General features: G+C 39.4%; 2 protein-coding genes across 2 annotated transcripts in view; one reads left to right on the top strand and one right to left on the bottom strand.

Annotated features, from left to right (window-relative positions):
• Nucleotides 1-8,199: 8,199 nt before the first annotated feature.
• Nucleotides 8,200-18,075, bottom strand: ndufa8 (NADH:ubiquinone oxidoreductase subunit A8). Its single transcript, XM_085413777.1, has 4 exons — nucleotides 17,880-18,075; nucleotides 15,593-15,756; nucleotides 10,028-10,193; nucleotides 8,200-8,660 (listed from the first exon to the last, which is right to left on the bottom strand). Exons 1-4 carry the CDS (start codon nucleotides 17,928-17,930, stop codon nucleotides 8,523-8,525), a joined length of 519 nt encoding a protein of 172 aa, XP_085269903.1. The 5' UTR covers nucleotides 17,931-18,075; the 3' UTR covers nucleotides 8,200-8,522.
• A 207-nt stretch (nucleotides 18,076-18,282) lies between these two features.
• Nucleotides 18,283-20,030, top strand: part of morn5 (MORN repeat containing 5) — a 15,631-nt gene continuing 13,883 nt past the window's right edge. Inside the window, exons 1-2 of the mRNA XM_085413776.1 lie at nucleotides 18,283-18,421; nucleotides 18,544-18,691. Coding sequence (XP_085269902.1) covers nucleotides 18,375-18,421; nucleotides 18,544-18,691 — 195 coding nt within the window. The 5' untranslated portion in view covers nucleotides 18,283-18,374. The remainder of the gene's footprint in view (nucleotides 18,422-18,543; nucleotides 18,692-20,030) is intronic.

The raw sequence follows: 20,030 nt of genomic DNA, 5'->3' as shown, positions 1-20,030 counted from the left end.
CTACTGGTCCTAACCAGTCCAATGAGGATCAAGTGGATAACTAAATGCATTTTTAAATGTTGCAAAGCCACAATCTACTCATAAAACACTCACCATGAACTCCTGCACCAAGATGTTGCAATTGTCTTTCACACAGATGCGGAGCACTTTGATGAGACTCCCTTCGAGCATTAATGTCATCCTAAAGTATTATAACAAAGAAAACAGAGATTTGTGAACTTTTCAGTAGCACAGAATAGGGCTGCTCAATTAATCGAATTTTAATCACGATTACGATATGGGCTTTCAACGATCATTAAAAATGACTGAGCCGATTATTAGCCCCTCCCTCATTTATCCGCGACACCTTAAAGGCCGGTCCGTGAAAATATTGTCGGGCATAAACCGGTCCGTGGCGCAAAAAAGGTTGGAGACCGCTGATTAAGAGGACCCGAGGGAAGCTCGGAAAGCTAAGCAGAAGTTATTTGGAGAGGAGAGTGACTGCTGTTGGTTGAAAAGAGAGGTAAAAAAAAAAAACTTCAGTGGTGTTGCACACTATTTTATATTATTTTTTAAAGTCATTGTTAACCCTTTAAATCCGGTCAGAGCAGCACGCTCCGTGTTGTGTAACTATTTTTAAATCCCTGTAGAACCTGAACCGTGTAAGCTAGCGCAATAATTTGTTTTGCATATGAAACCGGAGGAGTTGTACTTACAACTTATGCCATCAGCTTGTCCTCGGTCACGGTTTCCTTCCACATATAGCTTTGCAAAAACTGCATAAAAAGCGCTTGCAGGAAAAAAAACATAATACTCCAGAAACACGCTTTGCCGATCCATCAGCTGTTCATAACACTTCCCACAGTGAAATGATGCACATGCTGTTTTCTTTGCAAATTTGCATCATAGGATTGTTTTTTGTTTTTCCTGCAGTATATAAAAACTGTATCTCCAAAATTAAACTATGAAGACACTCAAAATAAATTTCCTGTTGTTGTAAACTATTTTTTGCAACTTTATTGTATTTAAAGTTTTGAGGGATAAACCTCTTAAATTTCTCCAAGTAGAAATATATGTAAACAAAACAAAAGCGATTTTCAATTTTTTTTGTAGTTTATTGCACTTTTTTGCAATTTATGTAATTACTATGGACTTAATGCATACATATTATTAAAATATGGGCTATAACAGTTGTATTGATGTATAGCAACTTGAAATGCTCCCACAAATGGCACTACAGCATGTAAAAAAAATAATATAAGCTCTGGTGGACTTGGTTCTATAGTAGGTCTTAAAGGGTTAAATAAATATCGTCAAATAATCGTGATCTCAATTTCAGTGAAAATAATCGTGATTATCATTTTTGCCATAATCGAGCAGCCCTACTTCAAAGTTTAACTTAAGTGGAAGCAAAAATACTATTAAAAGTATTTAGTCTTAAAAGTATTTAGTCTGGCCCTGATTAAAGTTTCACAAGTTGCCAATTGTCCTTCACAACGTCTGACTCCCCTGTTGATCCTGAGCCAGCAGGGATGGCTACCCTCCTGGTAATGGGAGAAAAAGACCCCACTGCTAAGGAACGATCACGCCCTCATCATAGATGGAGCTGGTCCAAGAGATCCCGTCTGTGAATATTTTACCAATTACAGCCCATTATATTCTTCCTTTTTTTGGTTACCCAGCATGAGGTTACTTAAATATAGATGATATGGTAATTCATCAAGAATTGTGGGTTGCTGGGATAACAGACCACATATAGGCAAAGGGGAGTATCAATTAAGCAGTCAATCATTTCTCACTTAGGCTGTGCAATGATTCTACATTTGTCAAAGGGGGTTTTGCCTTAAGTTGGGCTTTGAACAAAGTGCTATATGGAAAAATGTCCAATCTCCACTGAACTGAGATTTATCTCATTATTCATAAGGCCTTGAAGAAACTCAAGGGGAGGAAAAATAATTTAAAGGTAGAAGCAAATGACAAGATTTCTTAAACTAATTATGCGGCTAGCAGCCAGACAGCAGCCTCGCGGCACAGAAACCTCCAAGAAAAGTTGGGGATTTAAGATGTAAATTACAACTGGATGGCAGTGGGAGTCGCCTTTATATGTTAAATGACCATATTCAAGACAAAAATATTGCAGAAAAATAAAAATGGAGCAGTGTGAGCTAACAAAACTCATCCAACAGCTGTTTGCTGAGCATTTCTCAGCATTAAAGCTAATGCAAAAAGTCTCCCAGACTGTGAGGAATCACTTTAATTTCTTTGAAACAATAGAGACAAAATGTACAATTTATGTTTACTCTTTCATACCGGATTGTCTGATATGCACAATTACTTTGCTGTTGGGAAGGAATTTGTATCTCTAGAGTCACTTGGCAAACTCAAACAACTCTGAGCAGCAGTTTCTACCCACTCAGATTTGGATGTGCGTAAGGACGGTCACATAGATGTATGCGCATGTGTGTGTGTGGTTCACCAGTTTGTTTGGAGATTGGTCATGTTTTCGCTCAAGTCTCAAAACCAGTAGAGCAGCAACATGTATTATAGGATCTGTGTGACAGCTGGGTTTGTTGTGTTGTTGCTTTTTTTCCCACTGGATGCAAAGCAATTGGATGTCCACTACCGGAAACTGCACACAAGCACAAGCCTCACACATCAACTATGCAAAAAAAAAAAAGAAGAAAGAAAGAAAAACAAAAAGAAAAAAAGCAGAGAAAAAAAGAAAAAAAAAGAAAAAAAAAAAAAAGTATTTAGTCTCTAGTTTTCTGTGAGATATGAATGCACAGTCAGTTCACATGTCACAATTTAACGCAGCTCTTCCTGCTGTACTCAGGCTTTGCTCAGGTCTTCGTTAGCCCGGGTACGGCTGTGCTCGTGCAGCTCTGTCACATACCTGCATTTGATTGTTCCAGTGGGAAAAAACGTATTTCCCACAACATTTTATTAAATTTGCCTAAATGCAGTTGATGGGTTTTTATTTTCACTCTGAAGTGTAAGGTAGTTTTGTCAAGCTAAGTGTGTCCAGTGTTGGTTGGTTTCTCGGTTGATTTAACGTTAGCTTTGCTGTGACTGGCTAACGTTAGCTTAGGATGGTGGGACGTAAGATAAACCTTCATTTTTGTAGTATAAAGGTTGCTTTCATATGACACTTCTTGCAAATCCCACGTGACATGTCCATCTCATTTGTTCCACAGGTTTGTGATTTAAACCTGGACAGCACTTTTTTCAAATTTCTTTCTCCAAAGCCTCCATCTTTCTTCCTTCCATACACTGACCTCATGTCACTCACTAGAAAAACTCAATAGCATCTGCTGGTATAGTTAAAAGGTAATTCATTTTATTATTATAGTACTAAAAACGTTGTATTTCCAGTTTATATATAAAGATATCAACATTTGGTGTCCCTGTGTTAATAAAATATTGATATGTAAAATATTGCAATGCGATGCTGGGAACCCCTATGAACCACATCTCATGTCCATCCTGTATCCTTTTTATCACTGATGTATGTGAAATATTTATTTATTAAACAGATGAAAGATTTCCAAACCAACCTGCCCTGTGTGACAGTCATTGACATCTATCAGTCGGGAAAGGTTTGCAGTACAAAGTCATTTCTAAGGCTTTGACACTCAGGTGAACCACCATGACAGTCATTATTTACAAATGAAGAAAAACTTGGAACAGTGGTGAACCCAGGAGTGACTGGCCTACGAAGTTACTCCAGGAGAGCATCAATGACTCGTTTAGAAGGTTAGAAAAAAAACCCTGAAAAACAACTAAATACACCATTTACCTCAGTTTCAGTCAGAGTTCATGATTCAACAATAAGAATGAGATTAGACAAAAATGGCATCCACAGTACAGCTCCAAGGTAAAAATCATTGCCCACCAAAAAGAACATAAAGGTTGGTCACATGTTTGTCAAAAAAACAGAGGAAAAAAAACATTCTGAAGAGCCCAAAGACCTTTGGGAAAGTATTCTGTGCACTCATGAGACTAAAGTTAAACTTCTTGGAATTTTTGAGTCCCGTTACCTTTGGAGTAAAACTATACAGCATTCAATAAAAAGATCAGTCAAACGTGGTGGTAGTGTGATGAGCTGGGGCTGCTTTGCTGCTTCAGGACCTGGACGACTTGATGTAATTGATGGACACATGAATTCTGCTCTCTCCAAAAAAATCCTGAATCCTGATTTCTGGACATCAGTTTGTACATGAAGCTGAAGTTCACTCAGGTTAATTTAGACAGTTCTGCAAAGAAGAGTGGACCAAAATTCCTGCACAGCCATGTAAAAGACGCATTGCCAGTTATCACAAATGCTTAATTGCAGTTCTTGCTGCCAAAGGTAGCACGACCAGTTATTTGGTTTAGGAGGCAAAGATTTGTTCACAAAGAGCCAAGTAGGTTTATTTCCTTTTAATAAATAAAATCATCATTTAAAAACTGTATTTTGTATTTGTATTTATGCGACAAATATTACAATTTGTGTGATGATCTGAAGCATAACAAATATGACCGAAAATAAGAAATCTGGAAGGGGGAAAATCCTTTTTCACCTCAAAACAAATGAATTATTTTGCAGCTGAAATTTTCACCCTTAATGGCACTTAAAGACTTGAAGGTTGCAGAAACAAACCCAACAGCCCTCACTTACTAAGATCTTATTCTCGTGTAAAGCTGCCTGCATAGCTCCTCTCAGAAAACACAGTTATTAAAAAATAACAATGTCTGCAAGTGCATGTATGTGCGTGTTTCCCGGGAAATTTACCCCTTTGATGCTCTCAGATTAGTAATCCCCCTGAGTTGTGGTTGTGAATGTGGTGGTGGTACTTGTGACCTGGTGGGTGGGTGTTTTATACTGCAACCTGCATGCTAGTTCAAAGCCCCCTGTGCAGTACGAGGGGGATAAGAGGACACATGAAAGCAGCACTTGACAACATATACCGTCTAAAAGATCACAGGGCCAAATAGCAAGAAAGGTGCACCAACATAAACAAATCAAACACACCTACATTTTAGTTTGTCCATTGAAGTGCACCCACATGTTGGGGGCTCTTAACGGCACTGATGTAGCAGATGTATCAAGCAAGATAAGTACTTTGGAGGGTTACTGACGCAAAGGTTTGCAACTTGCTAATGTACTACAGAGAAAGGAAATTCAATTTTTGGAAAATAATTCACATATCTCTTGACTCGTTATACATTTGTTATCTTTTTTGGTTTTTTGCAGAAAATAGATGTTGGCCTGTTTGAAAGCGTCCTCATCATTTTTCATATATCCATCTAGTGTGTCAAACCTGACACTCGACAGCAGGAATACAGTGACATTTATGTCTTCTGAACAAGCCAGGTTGTTTGAGTATTTTAGCACACTGAGCTCCCAGGCGGGCTGTAGCTTTATGAAAGCCCTGTATTGTATTTCTTTCCTGTGCCAGAGCCCGTTTCCTGTGGCGGTGCTGTGTCAAACAACGATGACCCTCTGCTTCCTGCAAGTCGCATGTAGACAGGCCTGCCACGAGCCCTGGGGCCTCACCGTCAGCCGCCGAACAACCTCCAAGCCCCTGCTCCGTCTGTCTGTTTTCAAGTCGTTTGCCACCTTGCCCTTTCTGGATCTCACTTTTTTTTCTCCCACTTCATGTTTCCCTTAATTTCTTGCCTCCCTTTAACTGTTTTTTATTTCTTTTTCTTCTCTCATCTCTCTTGCACCTATCTCTTCCCCTCCATGCCTAATTTATCACTTGCGACCTCCTTCGTGTTTCCCTGTATCTACACCTCCTTTCCTTTTTGTATCCCTTCTTCCCTCCTCCCTTTGTCCCGCCGTCCAGGTCAGAAGATGGTCTGTCAGACGTTTCCTGTGCAAGCCGCAGTGCCAGACCACACCTCGTGAAGGGGATTTCTGCAGCTAAAGTCAGTGACGCCCCATAGAAACGCAGAGACACGCACAGTCATGTTTGCACATACAGTCATTTGATAAAGTAAAAACTTCTTATGGAAAATTGTAGCTTTTCTTAAGAATATTTGGACAAGTAGATATCTGATCCGCCTTTAAACAGGACCTTCAGTTAAAGGTATCAGCGTATCAGAACTCATCCACAAGGAAACTATCAACATGTTAGATTCTCCAAGATGTTTGTTAGTTTAGTGGACATTTGAAATCCTCCCACGTTCCTCTGAAATGCCATTCTGGGTTCTGCTTAGGCCTTTCCACAGTGGATCTGCCAACTCTTCTTTTTGGGACATTCCTTGGTGGATTTCCTAATGTGATCTGGATAATTACCCTGTTGAAATGTGCCTGTCTGGTTCAACTTCAGCTTTCAAACAGCACTCTTTGATATGATGCACAATTCATAGTCAAATCTGTAAATGCGCTCTGCCCAGTCAGTTAGGCAATAAAGCAACCCCAAACTATAACATTTTCACCACCATGCTTCATAGTTGATTTGAGGTTCTTCCCCTGAAGAATCGCCTACGGTCTGCATCGAGCTGGTCTAACGTCACTGCGGACAAAACTCTAACATCCATCTGTCCAAAGTACATTATTTAGAAACTCTAGTTTTGCATGTACTACTTACACAGAACCCATCACACCAGTTTCCTCCAGGCGCTTGAATAAGATCATGACAAATATTGAAGATTTCTTTTTGCATTAAATGATGTGCTAAGCCACTTCTGAATACCCTTTTAGTCACTCAAGTCCCTGCAATACTGCATATTAATAATTCTTGCATTCTTTATCTTTTTTATATCTTTACATTTGAGTCTTTATTCATCTCGTTTGCACACTGTGGGCCAAAGATGGAACTCTTATTTTGTCCTGTTTATATGGCAATACTGACTTTGATAGTTCTTACATGGAAACTGTTAATTGCAAATAAATGGGAGATCTTATCACAGTCATAGGTATCCAGAAGGCCCCCCCCCGTGAATCCTTTTGCTATCATACCTAGCTTTTGGCATGATAGCATCACACTCTTCAACGTCAGAAAGAAAAGTAGACTGTAGATGTCAGAAGTTTAAGTAAGAGATCGTAGGGCCTGCAATTTTGACTTACTTTTTCCAAGCCCCTTGGAAAACTATACTCAATAAGCAAGAAAACGGATCATTCTGAAAATGACCAAATAATGTCAGTTAAGTGTAATTTCTTTTAAGTATCTTACCTTTTTAAATAGCCACTTCAACAAAGATCACAAGCTAGCTTGTATGAACACATAATTAAAAGGCAACCAAATTTTGGTGGGGTGTATGCAAGGGATTATTTTTTACATGACTGCATTCAGTGTTTCTGTACACAAAGAAAGAATATGATTGTTTTGGGAAATGGGGTCCTACTGTGCTGAAATTGTTGTGTGTAGGATAAAATGTAACTTGTGGGAAAATAATAATATATATATATATATATATATATATATATATATATATATATATATATATATATATATTCTCAGAGACCGTCAGCAGAAAACTATCCTTTGTTAACTCACTTTGTTTTTGCACCATTAAAAAAAGTGTTTTTTAATGGTACATAAAAACCCCAGGGCCACATCTCTGCTTGTGAGTATGAGAAAGATGTCAAATTTTATGTTACCATTTTTCCCACAGAAGTCACCCACATGGCAGAGGTCAGAGACTCGTCTCATGTTTGGAATGGACCAAATCGCGACTGCTGCTGCCAGTATAGATTTTAAACAGTTGCTATGTGGGCTGAGACAAACTCTGAGGCCTTACAGTAAGTTGTCTTCAAACCGGTCTCCCGCACCACACTGTAGATAAGCTTGGATCCTGGACACCATCCCAGTGATACGTGAGCACGTGTGTGTACATTGGCACAGTCTTACATGTTCCACAGACCAGCGGGCCACTTTCAAAAGGCTTCTCACCTCCTTCCACTCAAGGTCATGAACACGTGCAGCAATAAACACACTTCACCGTGCATCTCTGAAAATTACCCTTCTGGTCTTCTTCCAGTCCAGGTCAGAGGCAGGAAGTGAGCCGAGAGAAAATGAGGAAGCAGCAGCAGCGCTCTCTTGCTTCAGGTAGTGACCCTGAACCCTGACCTTTAACCTCACCTTGAATCACTCTGACAAAACACAGACTTGCAGCTCCTAATAACCTTAAAGTATATATTTTTTTAAAAGTCAGAAATGCTTAAGATGTTAAAACACATTAGTAATATTAACTGAGCATTGAAATAAATTTAAAATAAAAACAGAAAGCTCCTTTATAATTTATCTCTTTATTTTCGGACAACAATAATAACAGTATGTTGCTTTTGTTCACTTTTTTACATTTACAGAAGTGGTGGACTCATGGACTTTGTTCCTTAATCAAACTATTGGACAATGTTTGAGGTACAGCTGCAAAAAAAGAAATGACTGTTCAGGCATGAACCCTGTCCAAATCCAGCATCCTTAATGCTCGTGTTTGCAGGTCAGAAATTCAAACCTTAGAACTATCTTAGAAGTATCAACAGTCACAAGAAGCCTAGCTGTTTTTGGACAGAGCCCACGGCTTTGGAGGGTGACTGATTTTCCAGAGCTGCCTCACCAGTTCCAGAAGAATAACCTGCTGCCATGTTTGGCAGGCTCCAGTTTGCCCTCGATGGTTTGGTTGGGCTCTGGACGAGGTCTAGAGTGGTAGGGGTTCTCTGGCAGGGGCCGCGAGGTTGACACTTTGGTGACCTAAGGAAGAAAAGCAACACACAAACCATAAATTCTCAGACATACACAGTATAAACACACTGAAGACTCACTCAAATATTAATTGACACACTGATGTCAAACATGGCAGTTATTAGGAAACAATAGAGCACATGCTCCGTGCCAATCTCTGACAAGAGATTATGCTTAAACCGCATAATAGGTCCATGCTAAAATGAAACCATACAAAAGTTGTCAACAGCTGAAGCCCTGAACATTTCCTTAGCCTTTCACTGGGCCTTCCATCTCATCCCTTGTCATGATTTATATCCCTGCACCTCTTTGTTTCCCCCAAAATCATCCAGACTGTCCCCTTTGTCCCACCTTCACACCATTTGCCTCCTAACCTTTCTTACAAAAAACAGTTTGCTAATTTAAGTTCCAAAATGAGTAACAAAAATGGAATCTGTTTTAAATATATAAGCAGCCAGAAACTTGGTCCAGATGCACATTAACTCATTCACTGCCATTGACGTCTATAGACGTCAATTGAAAAACTTACGTTGACTGCCATTGACGTCTATAGACGTCAATTACGTTTTCAATGGGAGGGGCTAGAATACAACCTCGGGCAGCTTGTCAGTGAACATCAGACTGCTTGAAATGTATTTTTCACAAAAAGCTCGTTTTCTCCCTTTTTTTGGTCAAAACAGGCATTTTTGGTGGAACCCACCTCTCTTCTACAGCTGATTACTAAAGAACGGAAAATGGTAGAAACAAGCTTTTTTTTTTTGGATGGAAGAAGAGAGTCTGTTCTTCATTTTGGTAGGTTCAGCGTTTATATGATCATAACACACAGTTTTCTGTGGCTCTTCAAAAATGAGTAAAAATGCTCAAAAACCCTGGCAGTGAATGAGTTAAACAAGAACATTTTTCACAGTTTTACAAAGTCACATTTTTGTTCTTTTCTTTGCTGGCTCACATGTTTGAGTCGGTGCACAATATCTCTGTCTAACAAATGAAAGACAGCCAGAAAGTTGATTACAACCATTCAAACGCTCCCAGGTTTTTGGGTTGTTGTTTTTTTTTTTTTTGCAGAAGTCCTTTTAAAAGACTACATAAATAAATGTCTAATAATCTATTGTTAGCATCGCTTTTTGGCTCCGTTTTGATTGCTGATACCTAAATTAGTGATTGCCAGTGTTATACAAGCCCCTTAAAAATGCTGGTTTTATGGAAAGAGAAAAAAACAAAGCAGCATAAAACTATTTGCCTGCTCAGAACTGTAGCTGAATGAGACTGCATAAGATGCAATCATACATACCCCACAATCAACATGAATAGAGCCCATCAACCGAGCTACAGTACTCACACTGCAAATGCACAAGTTAATCCCTCACCAGTCTCACCTTAGACAGATCTCCCAAGTCAGGTCTCTCCCATCCCAGTTTCTCAAGGACGCAGCTGTCGAAAGCGTGCTGCTGTTTACGGCAGTGACGGAGTTCTGCCAAGTTTGAGTAATCCAGGCAGGTCCAGTACTCCGTGAAGGACTCGGCACAGTTCCCCTTGATTTGCCTAAAAGGCACAGTGCAGACAGACACACATCATAACATGCAGAAGCAGGATTAATCTTCATACAGACTGAATCTGCAACGCATGAAGTGGAAATCTTTCTCTTAAAATATAATTCATTTTTATCCATCATCCATTATTGAAACATTAAAACCACAAAGATGAAATTCATAATATTGACTGTATTGTTTAAATGCGGTGTTCTCTGGGAAATGATCCCAGCATTCATGTGACTAGCACTTTGACGCACACCACCCATGTCGCAGACAGACACCAACACACCCACTGCTAACACCTTCACCCTCCAAAAAGTGAAAGCACTCCCCGACAGCAGTGGCCTCCACCCTGCGGAAATGTGCCCTGTCAGAGTGCAAAAGTGGCCTAAGTCACTGGCCTGACCTCCAGAGTTCCTAGATCCCAATCTGGGAAGTTTGGAGGAAGCAAACTAAGTCAGATGCACAGAGGCTCCTCTCCACATCCTACAGGACACCATCCAGAGATCCCATCAATCCAGCGACCACTGAGAGATGTTTTGGTGGGTGATAAGGGGTACCTACACAATATTAGGCAGGTAATTTTGATGTTTTGATGCCTAGTTGTATGATACTGGTGCTGACACCAGTCAGCTGACACCAATCAGCACCAGTATCCCACCAGTCAGTGGGATTTTCAAAAGAATGCATATCATAGGAGTCAATAATTCAAGAATGTAAAGGACAGAGCTGCTCAAATTTAAGAAACCAAATGTATTTAAGAACTTATATCAGCGTATGGTTACTCTGCTTGTGAGCAGTCACTTGTTGATTGAATCTGATTGCTATGGGCTGGTTTTCTATAACAAGAACACCTAAAGGTGGCTGGCAGTTGCCAGAAACACCAGAGAATCAAAACAGGCCCCTGGTGCAATTACAACTTTTCTCAAATCTATCTTCATTATCATAATTGCAGGTTTTTCTCTCACAAAAGCACCTCAGTTGCTGCACAGGCATCACAACATAACCAAAGCTCAGAATAAAACTTTTCAGTAAACACAGACACTGCACTTAAGAGTGAAAAAGGCCAGACCACAAAGTTTTATGGACACAATACGCTTCATGGGTAATTTTCTTATTCATGTTCTAAATCGGCCACTTTTTCTACTAAAGAGAGGGAAAATTACTGGAGTGTTTTCTACATCACACTTAATGAGCTCAAGTTGATGATTTATTCTTATGTTTTTGGATAATTTAGAGAAGAGGCTGAGTAACTCAGAACAGAGAAATGACCATCTGGAACTGATTTTTATAAAGTCAAAATCAATATACTGATCAATAAGTAAAGAGAACATGATAAATAAAAAGCTTTGTGGAAACAAATAGTGACTCAACAGGACAAATGATGCAAAAGTGCAAGCGGCTGTGTGATTATCACACATTACACAATGGAAAATAACTCTTCAACGTATGCGGCAACAACCCTAAAGTTGAAGTAACTGAAATTTTGATGAAATATCTATTGAGGCTCATACTGATCTCATTAAAAAATGTCACTGCATAAATCAACCAGCAAAATACAACAAGATTTAAAGGTTTCTTCCCATAACTTAGTGCACAAGTTGAGCACTCATCCTCCCCCATCTTACATTAGGATGTACTTTGGATAATTGTCACACTGAACCACCGACCTTCTGATCAGTAGATGACCAGCCTTACAGGGAGTGCAGAATTATTAGGCAAATGAGTATTTTGTCCACATCATCCTCTTCATGCATGTTGTCTTACTCCAAGCTGTATAGGCTCGAAAGCCTACTACCAATTAAGCATATTAGGTGATGTGCATCTCTGTAATGAGAAGGGGTGTGGTCTAATGACATCAACACCCTATATCAGGTGTGCATAATTATTAGGCAACGTCCTTTCCTTTGGCAAAATGAGTCAAAAGAAGGACTTGACAGGCTCAGAAAAGTCAAAAATAGTGAGCTATCTTGCAGAGGGATGCAGCAGTCTCAAAATTGCAAAGCTTCTGAAGCGTGATCATCGAACAATCAAGCGTTTCATTCAAAATAGTCAACAGGGTCGCAAGAAGCATGTGGAAAAACCAAGGTGCAAAATAACTGCCCATGAACTGAGAAAAGTCAAGCGTGCAGCTGCCAAGATGCCACTTGCCACCAGTTTGGCCATATTTCAGAGCTGCAACATCACTGGAGTGCCCAAAAGCACAAGGTGTGCAATACTCAGAGACATGGCCAAGGTAAGAAAGGCTGAAAGACGACCACCACTGAACAAGACACACAAGCTGAAACGTCAAGACTGGGCCAAGAAATATCTCAAGACTGGTTTTTCTAAGGTTTTATGGACTGATGAAATGAGAGTGAGTCTTGATGGGCCAGATGGATGGGCCCGTGGCTGGATTGGTAAAGGGCAGAGAGCTCCAGTCCGACTCAGACGCCAGCAAGGTGGAGGTGGAGTACTGGTTTGGGCTGGTATCATCAAAGATGAGCTTGTGGGGCCTTTTCGGGTTGAGGATGGAGTCAAGCTCAACTCCCAGTCCTACTGCCAGTTTCTGGAAGACACCTTCTTCAAGCAGTGGTACAGGAAGAAGTCTGCATCCTTCAAGAAAAACATGATTTTCATGCAGGACAATGCTCCATCACACGCGTCCAAGTACTCCACAGCGTGGCTGGCAAGAAAGGGTATAAAAGAAGAAAAACTAATGACATGGCCTCCTTGTTCACCTGATCTGAACCCCATTGAGAACCTGTGGTCCATCATCAAATGTGAGATTTACAAGGAGGGAAAACAGTACACCTCTCTGAACAGTGTCTGGGAGGCTGTGGTTGCTGCTGCACGCAATGTTGATGGTGAACAGATCAAAACACTGACAGAATCCAGGGATGGCAGGCTTTTGAGTGTCCTTGCAAAGAAAGGTGGCTATATTGGTCGCCGATTTGTTTTTGTTTTGTTTTTGAATGTCAGAAATGTATATTTGTGAATGTGGAGATGTTATATTGGTTTCACTGGTAAAAATAAATAATTGAAATGGGTATATATTTGTTTTTTGTTGAGTTGCCTAATAATTATGCACAGTAATAGTCACCTGCACACAGATATCCCCCTAAAATAGCTAAAACTAAAAACAAACTAAAAACTACTTCCAAAAACATTCAGCTTTGATATTAATGAGTTTTTTGGGTTCATTGAGAACATGGTTGTTGTTCAATAATAAAATTATTCCTCAAAAATACAACTTGCCTAATAATTCTGCACTTCCTGTAGTTCCTGAGCCTGGGTGATGTCATGATCGAGATGCTGAATCACCCAGTAATGTTTCACATACTTTAAATTAGCCATTGAAAACATTTTAGGCAAAACTGATTTCGCAACAGCAGTGCACACAGTCTCAAACCAAATGGTAGCATGGATTTCAGGATGACATACTTTGGATTTTATCATTACAATCTTTTTAATTAATTAATTTGTTTAACTGATCTCATGCTGCTCTTTTAGCTGCTTTAATACACTGGCAGCATCTCCTCCTTTTGTGTCTGGAAAACACAAATACATTGTTTGCATATTGATTTTTGTATACCACTTATCATCCCTTGGTCCTTGGATAACACCCATATAAATTTTTATGTGATATAAAAAATGTCATATCACTATATCATTGCTATAGCAACGCCATAAATTTATGTTCCCTAGTGCACAACAACAGGATCAGCACGGCCGTGTCTGAAAGCCAAGCATCAGCCTCCCATGATGAGTACCTAAAAGGCAGCTACCTCAACAAACTCCAACAGTTCTTTCCTGTTCCTGCTAAAGGTGGAAATTAACACATTTATTCGGACTGGGTTGTTTGATACCAGGCTGCGAGAGTTGAGGCTCGGGTGTGAAATTTATGGTTTTCAGGGATTTTATTGTTAGCTTGGTTTCCCTGGGTCTTTTCTCGTGTTGTAGTTGTGTGTCTTGTTTTGAAAGATATATTTACCCGTTACCATAGCGACCAGAGAGCATAAAGGGGCAGAGAGGAGGGTGTTACTCTCAATGTTGTTGGTGCATTTCAGGAGGACGCTGCTAATAAAGTTACACAATTACACAGTGAATTCGCTTATTATTAATAAATTTACAAAATACCACAGTTTTTGTCTTGGTCGTATCATTTTATTTTGTTGTATTCATCCACGGCACCTTAAAGGCTGGTCCGTGAAAATATTGTCTTACATTAAACCGGTCCATGGTGCAAAAAAGGTTGGGGACCGCTGTATTAGGTGATAGTACCAGGTACATGGTACTTTTTTAGTACCTACTCAATCGAGGTTCAAAGCAATCAGAAAATGTGACGTTGTCAGACTGCATGTCACCGATTGGCTAGTCAGTAGCATCACTTGATAAATAATGAGAGTGTCTCCTTCACAAAAATCAAAACCACCATTTTTGCAAACCAGCAACAAGGGAACTAACACTGACTAACACTAACAGAACTAACACTGTGGTCCCCGATTCTGACAAAAAGCCACTGACTGCACTGCAGGTATAACATCACCTCAATGTTGTAGCATTCATGTTGCATACAAATGATGTCACGGGACGTTGAGCCGTGTTAATATAACAACCCCACGTACACATTAGGTAGTACTCGACTGTAATGGAAAATGACTTGTCGCATTGAGACGAGTAGGTAATAATGGAAAAAATGCTTACTTCTCTAGAATCTAGTTGCTCTTCTCCATCCTTGATGTTACATGGAAACCTGATTATCACCACCTTTTTCTTCCCTTGCACTACTTTTAAGTCACATATTCAACTTTACCATGACGTTTACTCAGTTATGTTAATAATTTATTTTAACCAAAAGTCAAAAGATTGAAAACCTTATTAGCAGTAGAAGACACAGAATATGAAACTTCCCAACTCTGCAGTCTTCAACAACTTTGAACTATGAAGGCACAACTGCCCAAGAGCAGCATTGGAAACCTCAGAACACATTCTCTTACCCACATGCCCATCACCAAGAAATGCAAAAGTATCTGACCAGAGTTTCACATGGACTCCCACAGTCTGCACTTTCAGCTGGCTCCAAAGTCAAGCCACATTTTCAATCACTCTCTGACCACAAGCACACTGTTCACTTTTGCAGATGACAACAATGCAGCAGCCCTCAGCTCTAAAAATATGATTACTCTGCCTAATCACCGGAGTATCGCCTTTCTGTCAAATATCATGACAACGTCAAGCCAAGGCATAAGGAAAAATGTTATTCTCGCAGAAATGACAAAGCTCATCCTTTCACCATTCAGACTGCTCAGACAATACGTCTAAGACCTCATCAATCCAGTCCTGTTTGTATATAGTCTCCTGCTTTCAGTGTTCACTTTCAGATATTGTGTCCATTCATACCAGAACTATATGGCACCAAACTACTACCTGAAGAAGTTGAGTGCACACTCATTGACCTTTCTCCCTTCCTCTAGGCACTTCCGGGGATCCTTCTCCTCCCAACGGCAGAGCATGAACTCTTTGTTGGGTTTGTCACATTGGGAGCCATAATGGTGGGCAGCAGCCTTCAGTACCGAAGAGGACACTTTTATCTGCACAGAAAGCAACACATGGAAGACAATTAGAATGAAAAAGGAACATAACTACAAGAGACACTAACAAATAACAATTATGCAATTGGTGTTTTCATGAGACACACTTTAGTTCACTTCAATTTTATGTATATAGCACCAACTCAACAAGAGTGTATATTAAGGTAGCACTTAGTACTAGTTTTATTTTGGTATATCAACAAGAAACATAAGACAGACCACAGTGAAGCCAAAGTTTATTTGCAATGTCTCTCTCTAGATGGGCTGTGTTTAAAAAAACACAAACAAAAGCCTGGATGCAGTTCCCAGTAGGAATTGTAAATGAACCTTGTATTGATCAGTTAATAAAGAAAAAACAGCATGATGTGACATAAAGAAAGAGCTGTGTTGCTACTTTAATATTCCCATTACAACTGCCTTGTAGTGATCACTACTAATGTGATTTAATTTATAGCTGCTATATGCATTATTATCTCATGAAGAGCAGGCACGCTCAACATATTAAGAGCTTCTGCTGTGAAAACATGTCCTTGAGCATCTGAACTGTTGACTGTTTATTTTTGTCCAATAAGAAACACAACCTATACAATAAATAAATACATTATGAAGCAAAACTCTACACAGAAGTACAAATTCTAACATGAGAATGACCACTTTAGCCCACAAATTCTGGCTTTTTTAAAATCTGAATATTTTACTAGGACTGCCCCCATGGTAAAATTGCGGCCTGGTCAGTGTTATAATAAAAATTTAGCTATAGCCAACGCATGCATCTACTTGTTTTGCATTTCCATTTTATCAAAGGAAAACATTTGCTTATTTATTTCTGAACTTTTTTTAATCTCCTCGTCACCCTACACATGTAAACATTTAGCCAGCACAAAATTAATGTGAGAAAAAACAAAAAACAAAACAAAAACAGACATCAACCACTGTTTGCCATTGATGCCATTTGACACATTATGAAATGTAATGATTTGTTTTATTTTTGAAAAATAATGCAAATAATGTTTAAGGTGAAATCAAATGTTCACAAATGAAACAGGAGTGTAAACATTATTTGTGACAGTTTCAGGATTTAAATATACAAAAAGCTAAAGTAAAAGAAAAAACTGAGATTAAATAATAATATCTCTGTTGCTGGTGTTGAATTATGTAGTAAAAATGACATTATTAAACGCTATTTACATTTAAATGATTTATATTATCTACAACAATATTTCTGAGGGCTACATAAGTTAATGATATAGCTGTTTTCTTTGTGTCTTCTCTTTTGGAGGGTAAGGCAGCTTTAACAATATGAATGCAGGTCAGATATATACAAGCATTGCTTCTATCTGACCCTGTTCAGCCATTACTTCCAATATAAGTGAATTTACTATCTGTATCAAATATCAATATCAAAATCTTTCAACAAGGTAAACATGTTGGTGCATTTCTACAACATGTAAATATATCTGTGTATATATACACTATATTCTTCTCTTCATGTTCTCTTTAAAATATCTGCAGGGGTCTTGCCAGGTATTTAACAAAAGTCATACTGTACTTAAAGAAAGTTTGTCTCACAAGCTGAAAGAGTATGCTTTAGCAAAAGCTTGATCAAGTGCTAGGATGTTAGGACAGATCTAATTTAATGGTGCAGGCTCGTTTATTATATCCACGGTGCTATTATTGTTGGACAGGCACAGGCTGCTGCTGCTGACAGCTATCACCTGACTTCCAAGGACAAGTTCAATATGTCAAATAGCACTGCTACAACAGACTGGTATAAGAACCGAATGGAATCGAAAGCTCCTTTCACCCTGACAGGTATAACCAAATGTACATTCTGAATGCACATTTGCTAAACTTAAAAGACTCAAGACGTTAACGCCATATATTGTTGTCAAAAATAGTTATAAAGGCGCCCGAAATATTTAACACCTTCCTGTGCTATAGTAAATATTCACTCACGTGTGTATAGCATTCATCAATATAATATAACTATCTTAGCAAGTAAAGCTAGTGGCTTAAAGTTTACAGCTTTTCAAATGAACCGTGCAGCAGCTATCCCTTCAGCTAGCTACTTAGCTGGCTTGTCCCGTCTTCTTCATTCATGCTAAACAATAATGGCCGCTCACCTCGTCCACCTTCATCTCCTGCAGGGTGGGTACTTCCAGCTTTGTGGGCATGACTGTGTAGATGTGCAGTTAAAGAAATCAAGAAGCTCAAATACCGCTGGTGAAAAACATTCAAGGTCCTCGTCAGACGTGCGAGCGACGAGGCCGTAGAGAAGGTCAGTTAACTTCCCCTGCTACTATCAGCTAGTGGCCCGCTGATGACGCAATTCACAGAGCGACGCGGAGCCGCATGCGCACTGTCAAAAGACTTTTAAGAAAATAAAATTGGATTGACATTTATCATATTTTATTTAAAAATGAATAAATCCAACAAACTATGAAAAAAACATTTTTTTAAGATGAGTAGAAACCAATAACTTGTTCAACAGTCGTATTGTTGCGTCATTGCCATGGTAACGGTATACCGCTTCACTGCTGTTTTCAGTTTTTTTTATTGTTTTTAGATCGACTTTGCATGCTTTTTCCACCCTACATAGAAAGCAGGACATTGTGTTAATGGAGCATATCGGAAGCAGTTACAATGGGGCAACAAAATTTGGCAGGTAGTTTGGCCGTTGTTGTGAAAAAGAGCCACAGACACAGTGTTTGCATGTGTGCGTGTGTTTGTGTGTGCTCGTATACTCAAACACAGTCCATAAAACAGTGTGTTTTTTCTCTGCTTCAGGATGGAAGGTGAAGGAGAGTACACCTTCCCTACAAATACAAGATATGTGGGAGAGATGAAAGATGGAATGTTCCATGGCAAAGGAGTGCTGTACTTTCCAAATGGAAGTAAATATGAGAGTACCTGGGAAAACGGCATAGCCAAACAGGTGAACAGTTTTGTATGCGTGTCCATCCCTTCATGTCAGACTGTCTGCAGCCACATGCATAACTGTGTGTGTTTCACATTGGTTATAGCTGATATTATCTGATATTACATCTGGTCCCTTTTAGTAATCACTCACAGTTATTATCGTAGTAATTAGGTTTGCCTTTTTTCGGTAGGATCTTTAGCCTCTCCTGCTCTAAAGTAAACTTTCATGAACCTCACTGCAATAGCAATCACTACAATTATTATCATCACTGCTGTTGCGGTTCATTTGAAATGATAGTAGCTCTTACCCATGACAAACCTTGGCCCAGACAACCCAGCACCTGCTTTTAGTGCCAGTGAAAGACCTGCAACTTACCTCCATGCAGAACAAATCTAAACAATTCAATAAACCCAGAAGTTTCCTCCAATTTTTGCCTTTTCTATGCGATCCTTTTGTAATACCAATTAGCTTTTTTAAAAGAACTGGCAAATGTAATAAAAAAAATAAAAGAAAAATAAGAAGAGCACAGATTACAGGCGCTCAGGATCTTTATTCACAGCCTTAGTTAGAGTTGTGCAGGTGCTGAAACTGCTTCTGGCAGTGGAGAATGAGCAGGCCTGGAGGTTCCAAGGAGCAAAGGTATGAGGTTGGAGCCCAGAGAGGCTATATGTCAGAAATGTGGCTGGCTGGCACACAAAAAGAGCTCTAGAGCACAGAGAGTCATGGGAGCAAAAACTAAGCAAAGATTGTGAGTAAGCATGACACACTTCCACTCAGTCAGACAGTGGCTGCATGATTTGGTCTTAATACATAAGGAGCAGGCTTGAAAACCAGGGATCCAGGAGAAACCAGTGAGCAGCCATGCTCCTGGGAAGACCTTACAGCATTACGACCCATATATATGCTGTATAGTTAACAGCATTAATCGAAGCTGCTGCTCCTGGATCCCTATCAGCTCACTGACATGAGATAATGGTGCACTTCAATGGAGCAGATTTATTGGTTACACACCTAGTGCAGGTTTCAGAGATGTACTCTGAATATGACTTAGACTAAATGTCAAGGTCTTAGCTGTTTTTTGTTTTGGGGATATTGAATTCCTTGTGAATATATTTGAGTTTGGGCTTCTGTGGAGGTTTATTGTTATTTCAGGTGTTTCCCGTTATGATCTCTGTGTTGGATTTCTGGATTCCTGTTTTGATTTCTTTATTGTAGTAGATTGAGAGCTTTATCTTAGGTGACATTCCTGTTTGACTTTACAGTTATCCTTTTCGGATCCTTGTCCTTATTGTCCTTACTTGTATCCAATTACTTTTTTCAAGTAATGAGTAGAGTAAGGGATTACTATTGCAAA

This window comes from Rhamphochromis longiceps, linkage group LG7 (genome assembly GCF_057381845.1).
Source record: "Rhamphochromis longiceps isolate RC_006_pf linkage group LG7, R_longiceps_female_GT1.1, whole genome shotgun sequence".
NCBI lineage: Eukaryota > Metazoa > Chordata > Actinopteri > Cichliformes > Cichlidae > Rhamphochromis > Rhamphochromis longiceps.
The sequence above is the reverse complement of the archived record's forward strand: the minus strand, read 5'-3'. Positions and strand labels throughout refer to the sequence as shown.